This window comes from Esox lucius, chromosome 17 (genome assembly GCF_011004845.1).
Source record: "Esox lucius isolate fEsoLuc1 chromosome 17, fEsoLuc1.pri, whole genome shotgun sequence".
In the NCBI taxonomy this organism is placed as follows: domain Eukaryota; kingdom Metazoa; phylum Chordata; class Actinopteri; order Esociformes; family Esocidae; genus Esox; species Esox lucius.
In genome coordinates, this window is record NC_047585.1 from 47,467,218 (window position 1) to 47,479,277 (window position 12,060).

At 44.0% G+C, this 12,060-nt stretch overlaps 1 protein-coding gene across 4 annotated transcripts; it reads right to left on the minus strand.

Annotated features, from left to right (window-relative positions):
- Positions 1 to 146: 146 nt before the first annotated feature.
- On the minus strand, positions 147 to 11,989 carry cand2 (cullin-associated and neddylation-dissociated 2 (putative)). 4 transcript variants are annotated; one of them, XM_010863720.3, is made up of 19 exons: positions 11,740 to 11,989; positions 9,910 to 10,053; positions 9,358 to 9,512; positions 9,185 to 9,259; positions 8,818 to 8,941; positions 7,437 to 7,693; positions 7,198 to 7,303; positions 6,839 to 6,990; positions 6,327 to 6,622; positions 6,079 to 6,220; positions 5,136 to 5,363; positions 4,180 to 4,393; positions 3,704 to 3,992; positions 3,216 to 3,466; positions 2,439 to 3,061; positions 1,900 to 2,069; positions 1,310 to 1,474; positions 910 to 1,017; positions 147 to 635 (listed from the first exon to the last, which is right to left on the minus strand). In XM_010863720.3, exons 1-19 carry the CDS (start codon positions 11,805 to 11,807, stop codon positions 411 to 413), a joined length of 3,792 nt encoding a protein of 1,263 aa, XP_010862022.2. In that variant the 5' UTR covers positions 11,808 to 11,989; the 3' UTR covers positions 147 to 410. The 4 variants fall into 4 exon arrangements, with proteins under 4 accessions (XP_010862022.2, XP_010862021.2, XP_010862026.2 ...); XM_010863719.3 differs by having other exon boundaries at positions 4,180 to 4,405; XM_010863724.3 differs by lacking the exon at positions 9,185 to 9,259.
- Positions 11,990 to 12,060: the final 71 nt, after the last annotated feature.

Below are 12,060 nucleotides of genomic sequence, written 5' to 3' on the forward strand. Positions count from 1 at the left end.
GTTTGCCTTTGTTTATTCCTCCAGTGATGTCGCTTTAGTGTATTTGCTGGATTGAAATACTTTACACATGTCTGGACTTTGACTCTGAAGATTGTGTAAGGTGGTGTGTAGATAAATGATTGTGTTCAATGGGCACCCAATACAACTGGCTTTAAAAAGTCATTTTAATAGTTTTACCTGAATGGGGAGAAGGCACATTTTTCAACTGTCATTAAGGCAGACAACATCTGAGAAGGCTACACAGACATTTACATCTGCAAACGGACTCCATTGTAATGGTTAGTTTTATATTTCGGTTAGTTTTACATATCAAGGTCTGTGGAATCGAGCCAAAAAGGTTGGGCACTTCAGTTAAAAAAAAAAGAGAATTTAAAGAAATTATTCTGGAGTTTCCCTTGCGGTCGGTGTATTTAGCTGGTGTCCATGCTTTCCACTGTACTGGACAGAGCATCTCCTTGGATGCTTTGAAAGATGGAGGCCATCTCCGCGTTGGTGCGGATCTGGTTGGCGAAGTCGGCCATGGCTGGGCTCTTCTCCACCTCACTGATGGACAGTAGAGCCGCCACAGCCCTCATTGCTGAGCGACGCAGCTCCTCCTGCTTCTCAAACTCCTGCTTCACTGACCCCGCCTTCACCTGGGACCAAGACAGAGCAAGCAGATCATACATCTAGCTGTGGAAAATGTCCTGTCAGGGGGGTTTTGCTAGATAATGTTTTCGTTATCCTACCCATTTAAAAAATATTTGTGGGTGTTTTTCTTTACTTGACAGGATAGTATGACAGAGGAGACTGTTTGTTCTGGAAGATCACTGGGACAGATTTGAAAGCATGCTGCAGGAGTACATGTGAGCCTGAGGCCATGTCTCAGAGAACCGGACCTCCTCGTAGGCCACGGTTATGAGTCCCTACCCTGGTGGTACAGGTGGCTCTGAGTGGTTCCACCAGGCGGTCTAATCTCTGGACCACAGCATTGGGACATAGAGAGGAGAGTCGGGCCAGCATGATGAAAGTCAACATCTGGGGACAGGAGGAATTATTTGACCAACATGACAGAACAGACCTTCACCAAATCCCTTATTTATTAATACCTCCCAGGGCTCCAATAAAAGCTTTCACCAGTTGTTGATTTGGTTCTAGATTAAAAGTCATGTTTAGAAATGCCAGACTAGACCCTGCCAGTTCTACGTTAATTAACCACTCAAATTAGTCAAGAAATCAGTTTTGTGTTTCTGCATTATTCGGCCTGGTTAAACAGTGCCCCTGAATATTGGACAAGTAAAATTTTGGTCCTGTGAAGTTGCGTTCTCACTCTGATGTCGTAGTGGTCCTTCAGACCCTCCTCTACGTGGTTGAGGAACTCAGAGATGTCGAGGCTGTCCAGACAGTTGTCCAGTAGGGTGTACATGCACTCAAAAGCCGCCTTCCGTACATCCAGGCCATCATCTACGGTGTGCTTGAACGGCCCCATTTCCACCTGACAGAAGACAACCACTGAGTGTAAATAGTCTGGCAGATGAGGACTTCTGCCAGACTATTTACACTTTTTATATCCATGTACAGTGGATATAAAAAGTCTACAAACCCCTGTTAAAATGCCAGGTTATTTTGATGTAAAAGAATGAGACAAAGAGAAATCCTTTTCCACCTTTAATGTGACCCATAATGTGAATTCAATTAAAAAACTAACTGAAATCTTCAAGGGGGGAAAATTAGACAAAGGTTTCTATTTTTCATTTCTCCCCCTCGAAGATTTCAGTTTGTTTTTCAATTGAATTGTTCACAAAGTGGAAAAAGGTCTGACATTATTTCTCTTTGTCTCATTCTTTTACATCACAATAACCTGCCATTTTTACAGGGGTGTGTAGACTTTTTATAACCACTGTATGTTTTGGAATGCACCTCTCTGATGAGGTCTTTCCTGATCTGTGTCTCCTTGTAGAGGCTGGGGAGGACAGAGGCCAGCTGGCTATGGATCAGAGAAGGTTTGTTGTGGGCAGCAGAGTTGAACATCACCAATGCCACGCGACGGACATTTGGGTCTTTGTCCTGTAGAGTCTTTAGAAAATCGCCTGCCATTGAGAACAGCCAGGGTGAGATTCATTAAGGCATGCCTTAACAATGGTTGTTTGCAATGGAAAATTAGCACTTATCACTTGGGGATTAAAACATTCAGATGATGTCTACAAATTCATTTTATGGGACCAATTTCTAAAGCAAAAACAAGCTTCAAAATATATTCCACCTTGTTTTAGTTGTTTAGTTTCAGTCCAAGACAGGCCTCCAGGGTTTTTTATGAACCCAAACTAATAACATCCTGTAGTTCCTCCTGCCATCTGACTTGGCTGCAGACAACAGATGTGTCCTTCACGGGAAAGAAGGCCGTAATGGCATCCAATATAACCCCGGGTTACTATGACCACGTTATTTCAGATACTCACCTATGCATCCTTTCAGTAGTGAATCTATTGGAACTGGCTGATCTACGATGGTGAACTTGACAGCAGTGACCACAGTACTGCGAGCCAGAGGGGAACCAGAGGACAGCTTCTGTTTGAGCCTGGGCAGAAGCTGACTGGGGTTTACCATGGTGAGTTTCCCCAGACACTCTGCCACCACGTTCCTCGTCCCCTCCTCGGCACACTCACAGTTCTTAAAGAGGAGAGCCCAGATATCCTCCATGTGGGTTAACAAACTCTGCGATGAGCAGGCACTGATCACTTCTTTGAGGCTGTGTAACAGCAGGTACTGTCTCCTCGGCTGGCTGCCTATCTCTTTCAACATGAAAGGAAGGTACTCCTCCAGGTTCCCCACGCAGATGTTACCAAGGGCGCAGGAGGCTGCTGACTTCACCTCCTCGTTAGGAGATGAGAAGGCCTCCAGGATAACAGTTTTTAGCTCTTTCTGACCCCCCAGGTTCATGTTGCGCCCCACCTCCCCCAGAGACAGGAAAGATAGGATTCTGACTGGCTCAGGAGTCTTGGGGTTCTTCACTTCCTGGATGAAGCTGGTGACCATTCCGGAAGCTTCTTTAGGGCACACAGAGGAGAGAGCAGCCACACACCTGACCGAACAGGAGAGACAAACAGGGCACTAAGTAAATTGTTGGTTATTACTGGGTAATTCCAGTTGACCATGTTATTTCCCAATAAATAACAGGTACATTTATGTAAAGAAAATTCCCTCAGTCATATCACATGAACCAAACTAACATATACCTGGCTACAGAATAGTAGGATTGTCTGTGTATGGGTGTGGGGTCTGCAGCCTTTCCTGACCCATGGAAGGGGCCCATGAGAGCTTTCAGGAGATCATTGTATCCCATATTCCCAGTCTTGGTGACCACCAGGACTTGGAGAAGGTCCAAGATGGCAGAGAGAGCCCCTCCCTGCAGTAGAGGAGAATGAACTAAGTGGAACACACCAGGTAGGGCTGTGTTCCCAATCTTCACCAGGCTGGCTGGGCACCCCTTCAAATAAAATACCCCTTTATTATTCATCATCATGAAACGCATGGAATACACAGTCAAATCTATTGTTTTCTTATAAAACCAAAACAATATGAATATAATATAAAACAATGTAAACACAAGAATGACAGCGTTACATAAAAATTGATTATCCTAAAAAACATAATAGAATAAAATTTAAATATAAACATGCAGTAAAGAGAATCAGCTACAGGAAGATGAGTAAAATATACCTACTTTTGCTAAAGACGTGAGCAGCATTACGGCCATCTGGGATATGTGCATGTCACTCTCCTCGATCAGCCCTGGTAGCTCATTGAGCATGGACTCAATCATGTCTGGCTTCAAGCTGTCACTGTACTTCAACACGATCACATTGAGCGCGCTCAGTGTGCTCAGCTTCAGGGCGCGCTGGTTCTTCCTCAGGAAGGAGCCAAGGATGGGGATGCCCTCAGCGAGCAAAGGTCGTAGGTCAATCCTTAGGGCAGACGCTGCGATGAGGGTCAGGGTTTTCACTGCAGTCAACCTGGTACGCGAAAGGAAAAGAGAAGACCTATTCTTTGTTGTCAATTAATTGAGAAGTGTTGGATGTTACAAAAGCAGAAGATTCTACCTGGTGATCTCATCCTTAAGGTTAGCCTCTCCAGCCACTCAGCTTCCTATCTGGTGATCTCATCCTTAAGGTTAGCCTCTCCAGCCACTCAGCTTCCTACCTGGTGATCTCATTCTTCAGTCTCTCCAGGAAGATCTGTAGGGTTGGCTGAAGGTCACTGCCGAGTAGGTCTCCGAGGTGACTCACAATGTGGCCCATACAAGAAATGGCCCTCTCCTTCACTTCCTGGTCTATGTCTGTTGCCTTAAGCCTCTTCAGGGTCCCGGCAAACACGTCCTTCACGTAGGGCTTGACATCAAACGTAGAGGTGGGGACTGTAGAGGTGTCTCCAATAGAACAGATACATTAGTTAAAATGGACATTGGTCTTTGACCTTCACTAAGCCAAGCCCATTCACACACACATTATAAGGGGACAACAGGAGTTAAGGGGACAACAGGAGACAAGAAGGCAACAGGAGACAACAGGAGTTAAGGGGACAACAGGAGACAACAGGAGTTAAGGGGACAACAGGAGTTAAGGAGACAACGGGAGTTAAGGGGACAACGGGAGTTAAGGAGGCAACGGGAGATAAGGGGACAACGGGAGATAAGGGGACAACGGGAGTTAAGGAGGCAACAGGAGATAAGGAGGCAACAGGAGATAAGGAGGAAACAGGAGATAAGGGGACAACAGGAGATAAGGGGACAACTGGAGTTAAGGGGAAAACTGGAGTTAAGGGGACAACAGGAGTTAAGGAGGAAACAGGAGACAACAGGAGATAAGGGGACAACAGGAGATAACAGGAGATAAGGGGACAACAGGAGATAAGGGCACAACAGGAGATAAGGAGGCAACAGGAGTTAAGGAGGAAACAGGAGACAACAGGAGATAAGGGGACAACAGGAGATAAGGGGACAACAGGAGATAAGGGGACAACAGGAGATAAGGGGACAACAGGAGATAAGGGGACAACTGGAGTTAAGGGGACAACAGAATTTGAAGTAATGATCTGCTGCCTCCTTTTCATTAATGGTCCTGGAACTTAAGTCAGCAATGTTCCTCTAGGCTACCTACCTTCTAATGGGCGCATGATCCTAACCATCTGCTGGGTGACCAGCAGGGCCTCAGACGTGATCTTATAGAAGGGGTCCTCCACACACTGAATGACTGGGGGAAGGAACACCTTGATGTGCTGTTGGAAGACCCCAGGTGGGTGGCTGCATAGAAGAACGTGGAGGAAGGAGAGGGCGTCGATCTTCATGTTGGATGAGGAAGACTTGTCTGTGAGGGAGTAAATGATACCTGAGGAGGGATATCATATCGTGAACATCAAGCTGACATTCTTACTTTGTCATATTAGCATTTGTAACCTGGTACCTCGAGCTAATGAGTCTGGGAAGACTTGGATTGACGGCTTCATGGTTTTGATCAGTAGAAGTAGAAGGCTGTTTCAGCCAGAGAATACTGAACATTGACGTATCTGATAGAAACCAAACACATTTCCATTGAGGACCTCCTGAGGGGGATGGTGTCTGTGCTAGACTGACGTATTGTTCTCTTAAAAAACAGATCTGGCTGTTGTGAATCACTTTTCTCTGTAATGATATACCGGGGCCGTTTCCCAATCCTCTCAATAACCAGGTGAATTCATTACCAGGGCCGTGTCCCAGTCCTCTAAATAACCAGGTGAATTCATTACCAGGGCCGTGTCCCAGTCCTCTAAATAACCAGGTGAATTCATTACCAGGGCCGTGTCCCAGTCCTCTCAATAACCAGGTGAATTCATTACCAGGGCCGTGTCCCAGTCCTCTCAATAACCAGGTGAATTCATTACCAGGGCCGTGTCCCAGTCCTCTAAATAAGTTTGCGTGCGTGTGTGTGTTAATGACCAGGGATAAGAGCTGGTACGTATGTATGTATGTGTGTGTGTGTGTGTGTGTGTGTGTGTGTGTGTATGTATTTGTGGGTGTATATGAGTGTGTGTGTGCGTGTGTGTGTATGTGTGTGTGTTGATTACCTGGGATAAGAGCTGGAATGTGTTCTCCCAGGTCTCCTGGCAGTACCTTAGCCAGCTCAGTCAACAGACTGAAGCAGCCCTGTCTAGACTTCATGCTTTTCTCCTTCAGCTGTTTGTGGAGGGCCTTCACTACTGTAGGGACCTGGGAAACACCACACTCACACCATTGAGAAACACCCTCACTGAGGGTCAGATAAAACACATAATTCACCGGTCACTAAAAATGTATAAACATCAACAACAACAACCTGTTTTTTCAGCAGTGTAATGGAAGGGTCTTCTTTGTCTCCAGGCTCTGACGCTGTGATGTTGAGTCCCTGAACAGGCCTGGTCTGTTTCAGTAAGGCTACAAACGCCACAAATATATCTGCCTTGACGTTCTCCTCCCTTTCTTTGAACCGGGCCAGCAGGACTGGAGCCACGGAGCCATAGAGCTCCACCAGCAGGTCTCTCCTGGTGCTGATCACTGCTTCCAGACACTTGACAGATGAACGCCGCACCTTCCAACTCATGTCATCATCGTCACTGTACTCGTCATCTGACTCTGTGGTGAAGCACGACCAGGGGAGGCTTTCAGATGAAATCTGCAGAGTCCCTGATCTATAACCCACTTGCATCCTGGACACAGTTATAACAAGCAAGGTTTGCCCTCCTAAACCTTGTCTCTCTCTAAGAGGTGTTCTACTTTAATAGTTAGGATGGCCGGATATATAAAAAATTTTTTACTGAAACTGCTACAATGAATTATATTAAGTGTTACCTTGATCCTCATCCACCCAATCCTCTGTGTCCATGGACTCATCCACCTCCTGGTCCTCATCTACATCATAGTTGTAGTTAGGGTCATAGGTCATGTACTTAAGACACAGCTTGATCACCATGGGAACATGAGGGGACATCTCCTTGGGGCATCTTTATTATAGAAAAAGTGTCAGCAGTTTTAGATGTGTGGTTACATTGTGTTTATTCTCACCTGTGGATATAAATCGCATGAGAAACCTCAAGACAAAGGCAGTGAGAAAGACTTAAAGGTAGAAAGAATGACAGAGGGATGGTCAAAGACTAAGAGACATAAACAGAGAGATCGATGAAGATCAACAGAGAGAGAGAGAGTTGTACCTGCGGATGAATGCTTCAAAGGCCTGGAAGCAGTACTCCCTGAGCTCATCATCCTCCACACTACAGAACTTCACCACCATGGGGATGATCTTCTCCAGGTGTTCACCTGGACAGGAGCCGTACCACAAGCACTTACTACAAGGCCGATACAAGGCCGACCTCTAGTGGCCCGACGTCCCCCTGTGGTCTAATAGAGGATAAACACACTGCAGAAAACCCCAACCCATCCCCTGCCTTACCGACTCGATGTCCCCCCTGGCGGCTGACCATGGCTAGACACTGGATGTAGGTGCGAGTATTGGAGGACGGCTGCGCTCGGCCCAGCTCTGCCATTAGGTGCTCTGCGAGCTGGGTAAAGAGAGCTGTGCTGCAGCTGGGTACCAGGTGACCCAGGGCCATGATAGCCCTCTTCCTCACAGCCATACGGGGGCTGGTCAGCTGTGGGAGGAGGCTGGTCAGGATGGAGGCATGGAAGCTGACCAGCGTACCACTCAACCTGGGAGGGTACAGGATTACACATCTGTTGATCATTTCAAATGTATATTTAATCTGAGATGTGTGTGGTTTGGGCGATTGGCATCTAAACTCCACATTCCCACACCCCTTTTTGCTGGACTTTATTGAGTAGGGTATGCAGTACTGACTACTACTGAGTTTTGTGGTTGTAGTTCCACCCAGCTTCTTAACCCTTCTAGCCCTCTTAAGTACCGAATTATTTTCGTATGGGTTTTACGATTTGGACATTTTGGGTCTGTGATCCCCATAGGAACACAAACTATGTACCAATCGCTTAGTTAGAATGCCTGAATATTAGCTAAATGAAACCGTATGATTCTAGTAATTACCGTTCTGGATATTAGCTAAATGAAACCGTATGATTCTAGTGATTACCGTTCTGGATATTAGCTAAATGAAACAGTATGATTCTAGGGATTACCGTTCTGGATATTAGCTAAATGAAACAGTATGATTCTAGATTACCGTTCTGGATATTAGCTAAATGAAACCGTATGATTCTAGGGATTACCGTTCTGGATATTAGCTAAATGAAACAGTATGATTCTAGGGATTACCGTTCTGGATATTAGCTAAATGAAACAGTATGATTCTAGATTACCGTTCTGGATATTAGCTAAATGAAATCGTATGATTCTAGATTACCGTTCTGGATATTAGCTAAATGAAACCGTATGATTCTAGTGATTACCGTTCTGGATATTAGCTAAATGAAACAGTATGATTCTAGGGATTACCGTTCTGGATATTAGCTAAATGAAACAGTATGATTCTAGATTACCGTTCTGGATATTAGCTAAATGAAATCGTATGATTCTAGTGATTACCGTTCTGGATATTAGCTAAATGAAACCGTATGATTCTAGCGATTACCTTTCTGAGTATTTGTAGAAATGTACACTATGCTCTACTTTCGCGGATCCGAGGCTCCAGACCTAGACAGGTTTAAAATGCTTTTCAGCCCCAAAAGACACATTTCTAAACTAAGTTAAAATCACTTACGCTACAAATAATATGTATTTGATGCAGTCTGACCCAGATAAATACATGTCATTATGCCCTCCCAGAATCATGTTTACAGGACTCTCCAGTAGCAGTGTTTACCTTCCCAACATGTCTGACAGGATGTCCAGCGCCTCCAGTTGAACAGAGACATCCTGCTGTTTCCCAATGGCTCCTATCAGTTGAGATGTGATCTTCTTGCAGATGTTTGCCGTCAGGGACAGACCTGGTAACAGAGTGGTTAATGCCAGTCTGGATCTTTTGGATGCCATAACCCTAAATTCTGACCTTAACCCTGATCTAACTGTTTGTTACGTCATTGGGGTGGTGTCGAAGACGTGGCGTCTCTAGGACATAAGTTGTCTCTAGGATACAGGATAAGGATTGTTTCTTTGACTATCCCGGATGTTTGGGATGACACATCATTGGTAACACAGATTCCCTGTCCTTCTCCCCATACTGGACTCACCCATATTCAGGATAAAGCCCTGAGATAGACTGCAGTCCGGTCCAACAGGAGAACTATGCGTTGATCTATGTAGTGCTAAGCAGGAGAATTATGCGTTTATGTATCTAGTGCTAAGCAGGAGAACTATGCGTTAATGTATGTGGTGCTAAGCAAGTTGGGAAGGATAGTCGTACCTGAAGAGCAGGCGGGCAGCTCGGCAATGACGGTCTTCAGGCCCATACTGGAGATGTCTCTGAGCTGTTCCTTATCTGACATCATGTTGGAGCAGAGCTTGTCCACCATGGTCTCCACCTGGCACTCCTTGACCTTGACCACTAGTGGACCCAGACTGATGACCCCACAAACCGGGAGAACATTATTTCTTCAACTGTCAACTTCAAAGCAGTTATATTACTGTTTAGTATACTAATAATCACAGGAATATATTTGTCTAAACGGGAGGTACACTTTAGAACAAGACATCCACTGTGCTTGTCACATGTGTAGTTATTATTTCCAGTCACTGTTCAAGATTAAGTTGTTTGTCTTGCCCTAATACTCTGATCTTTAACACACATCTAGACCAGGCCTGGCAATATGTTAATGTAACAACCACCATCACTAGTAGTAGGACTTTGGATGTTGGGTTGTTATTTTATTTTATTCAGTCTGATACAATGTGTACATAGTGACAGTTGGGTTTCTCAAGAGATAAGTCATGTAATGTCACGCCATGTCAATATTACCACTTTACAGCCAGGTTCTGAACCTCTCCATTCTTATCTTCCAATAGCTTCAGCAACATGGTGACAACCTTCTTCTCGCTGTCCTCATCTAGCTTGATGGAATCCTTTTGAAGCTCCATCATCAGGTCATTGGTGGCCATGAACCTGTGGAAATTCGGACAATGAAGGCAATTTTGACAAATGTCAGTCAGGTTTCCGACCTCACCACAGTACTGAAACGGGCCTGATTAAAGTTTTAAATAATATACGGGTGAATACTGATTCTGATAAAATAACAGTTCTCGTTCTATTAGGTCTCAGTGCAGCATTTGACACTGCAGATCATAGAACACTTATAGGTTGGCTATGACATGCAGAGTTCCACAGGGATCAGTTCTCGGATCTCTATATGCTACCTCTGGGCCAAATTTTACAAAACAACATTAACTACGACAGCTATGCCAATGATACTCAAATATATATATGGCTCTCGAACCATATGACAACAGCTCAATAGACTTTCTGTGTCACTGTATAGAGCACATAAATACCTGGAGGAACCAAAATTGTCTACAATTTAACCAAGATAAAATATTAATGTGTTTGGCAACAAAAATAAAAGAACAAGTATTAGTAATGAGCTGGATTCTCTGGCCGTTAAAACCAGGGATCAAGTGCGTAATCTTTGTGTTCTGATAGACTCAGTCGTGTTTGGAGGAGAAAGAATGCTGAGTTGCATCCAAAGAACACCATACCTACTGTGAAGCATGGGGGTGGAAACATCATGTTTTGGGGCTGTTTTTCTGCAAAGGGACCAGGATGACTGATCCGTGTAAAGGAAAGAATGAATGGGGCCATGTATCGTGAGATTTTGAGTGAAAACCTCCTTCCATCAGCAAGGGCATTGAAGATGAAACATGGCTGGGTCTTTCAGCATGACAATGATCCCAAACACACTGCCCGGGCAACGAAGGAGTGGCTTCGTAAGAAGCATTTCAAGGTCCTGGAGTGGCCTAGCCAGTCACCAGATCTCAACCCCATAGAAAATCTTTGGAGGGAGCTGAAAGTCTGTGTTGCCCAGCGACAGCCCCAAAACATCAATGCTCTAGAGGAGATCTGCATGGAGGAATGGGCCAAAATACCAGCAACAGTGTGTGAAAACCTTGTGAAGACTTACAGAAAACGTTTGACCTCTGTCATTGCCAACAAAGGGTATATAACAAAGTATTGAGATTAACTTTTGTTATTGACCAAATACTTATTTTCCACCATCATTTACCAATAAATTCATTAAAAAATGTTTTATCCAATTTTATATTTTTATATGTTTTCTTATTGTATTTTTTATTATTATGATGTATTCATTTGTTTTGATGTTTTCGTTTGAGTATTTGTTTTTATGTTATTGTACTTTCATATATTTTTCTTTGTAAAGCACATTGAATTGCTTCAATGTATGAATTGTGCTATATAAATAAACATGCTTGCTTGCTATGTTCCCTCGCCAAAAAAATGCCTGGCATTTCTATTACATTACATATTACACTACATATTATTTCCTCAAATTACCTCATTTATTGTAATGTTAAGGTCATTTAAGGCCACAGAATCTTTGACATGTCACAATAACTTTTGAATAATTATTATTGATTGCATATCATTATTCTACTCTACACATTAAAGCATAGACTATCATTCTGGATATGTAAGAAGATACAGGCTTCTTTTAAAGCCCCTAATATCGTAAAAGTAGGCAAATATAGCACACATAAGTAATGACAGTCATTGCTGATACATTAGGCTGTGTCATCCAGCCACACTCACACATAGCAGAGCAGTAGGCTCTCTTACCTAAAGTCTTTGTCTGTAGATGTCATTTTCTCCAACAAATTGGAGATATGGTAGGATATGTTAGACATCTTGACTACCAGTAACAATAGAAAGATGGCAAAATCTATGGATAAAAACGTTGAAATAGTGGAGCAGAGGTTTTAGACGAAGAACATGGCGAGAGTGGCAACTAACTTAGGCCAAGAACAAACTGGGAAACACGACACTCTCGGTGCGTTATAAATAGTCACCACTGTGTTGTGGGTTAAATTCATTTGACCGTTTCTACTGCCACCAAGTGGAACTCACGCCCAACGGATAGGAACCTATTTTGCGGAACTA

Coding starts and splice junctions, on each gene's coding strand:
- cand2 (XM_010863719.3), bottom strand. CDS start 11,807: ATGTCTAACATATCCTACCATATCTCCAATTTGTTGGAGAAAATGACA. Junction 8,942..9,184: donor GGGCTTTATCCTGAATATGG/GTGAGTCCAGTA, acceptor CTCTGTTACCAG/GTCTGTCCCTGACGGCAAAC. Junction 1,475..1,899: donor GGAAAGACCTCATCAGAGAG/GTGCATTCCAAA, acceptor GTCTTCTGTCAG/GTGGAAATGGGGCCGTTCAA.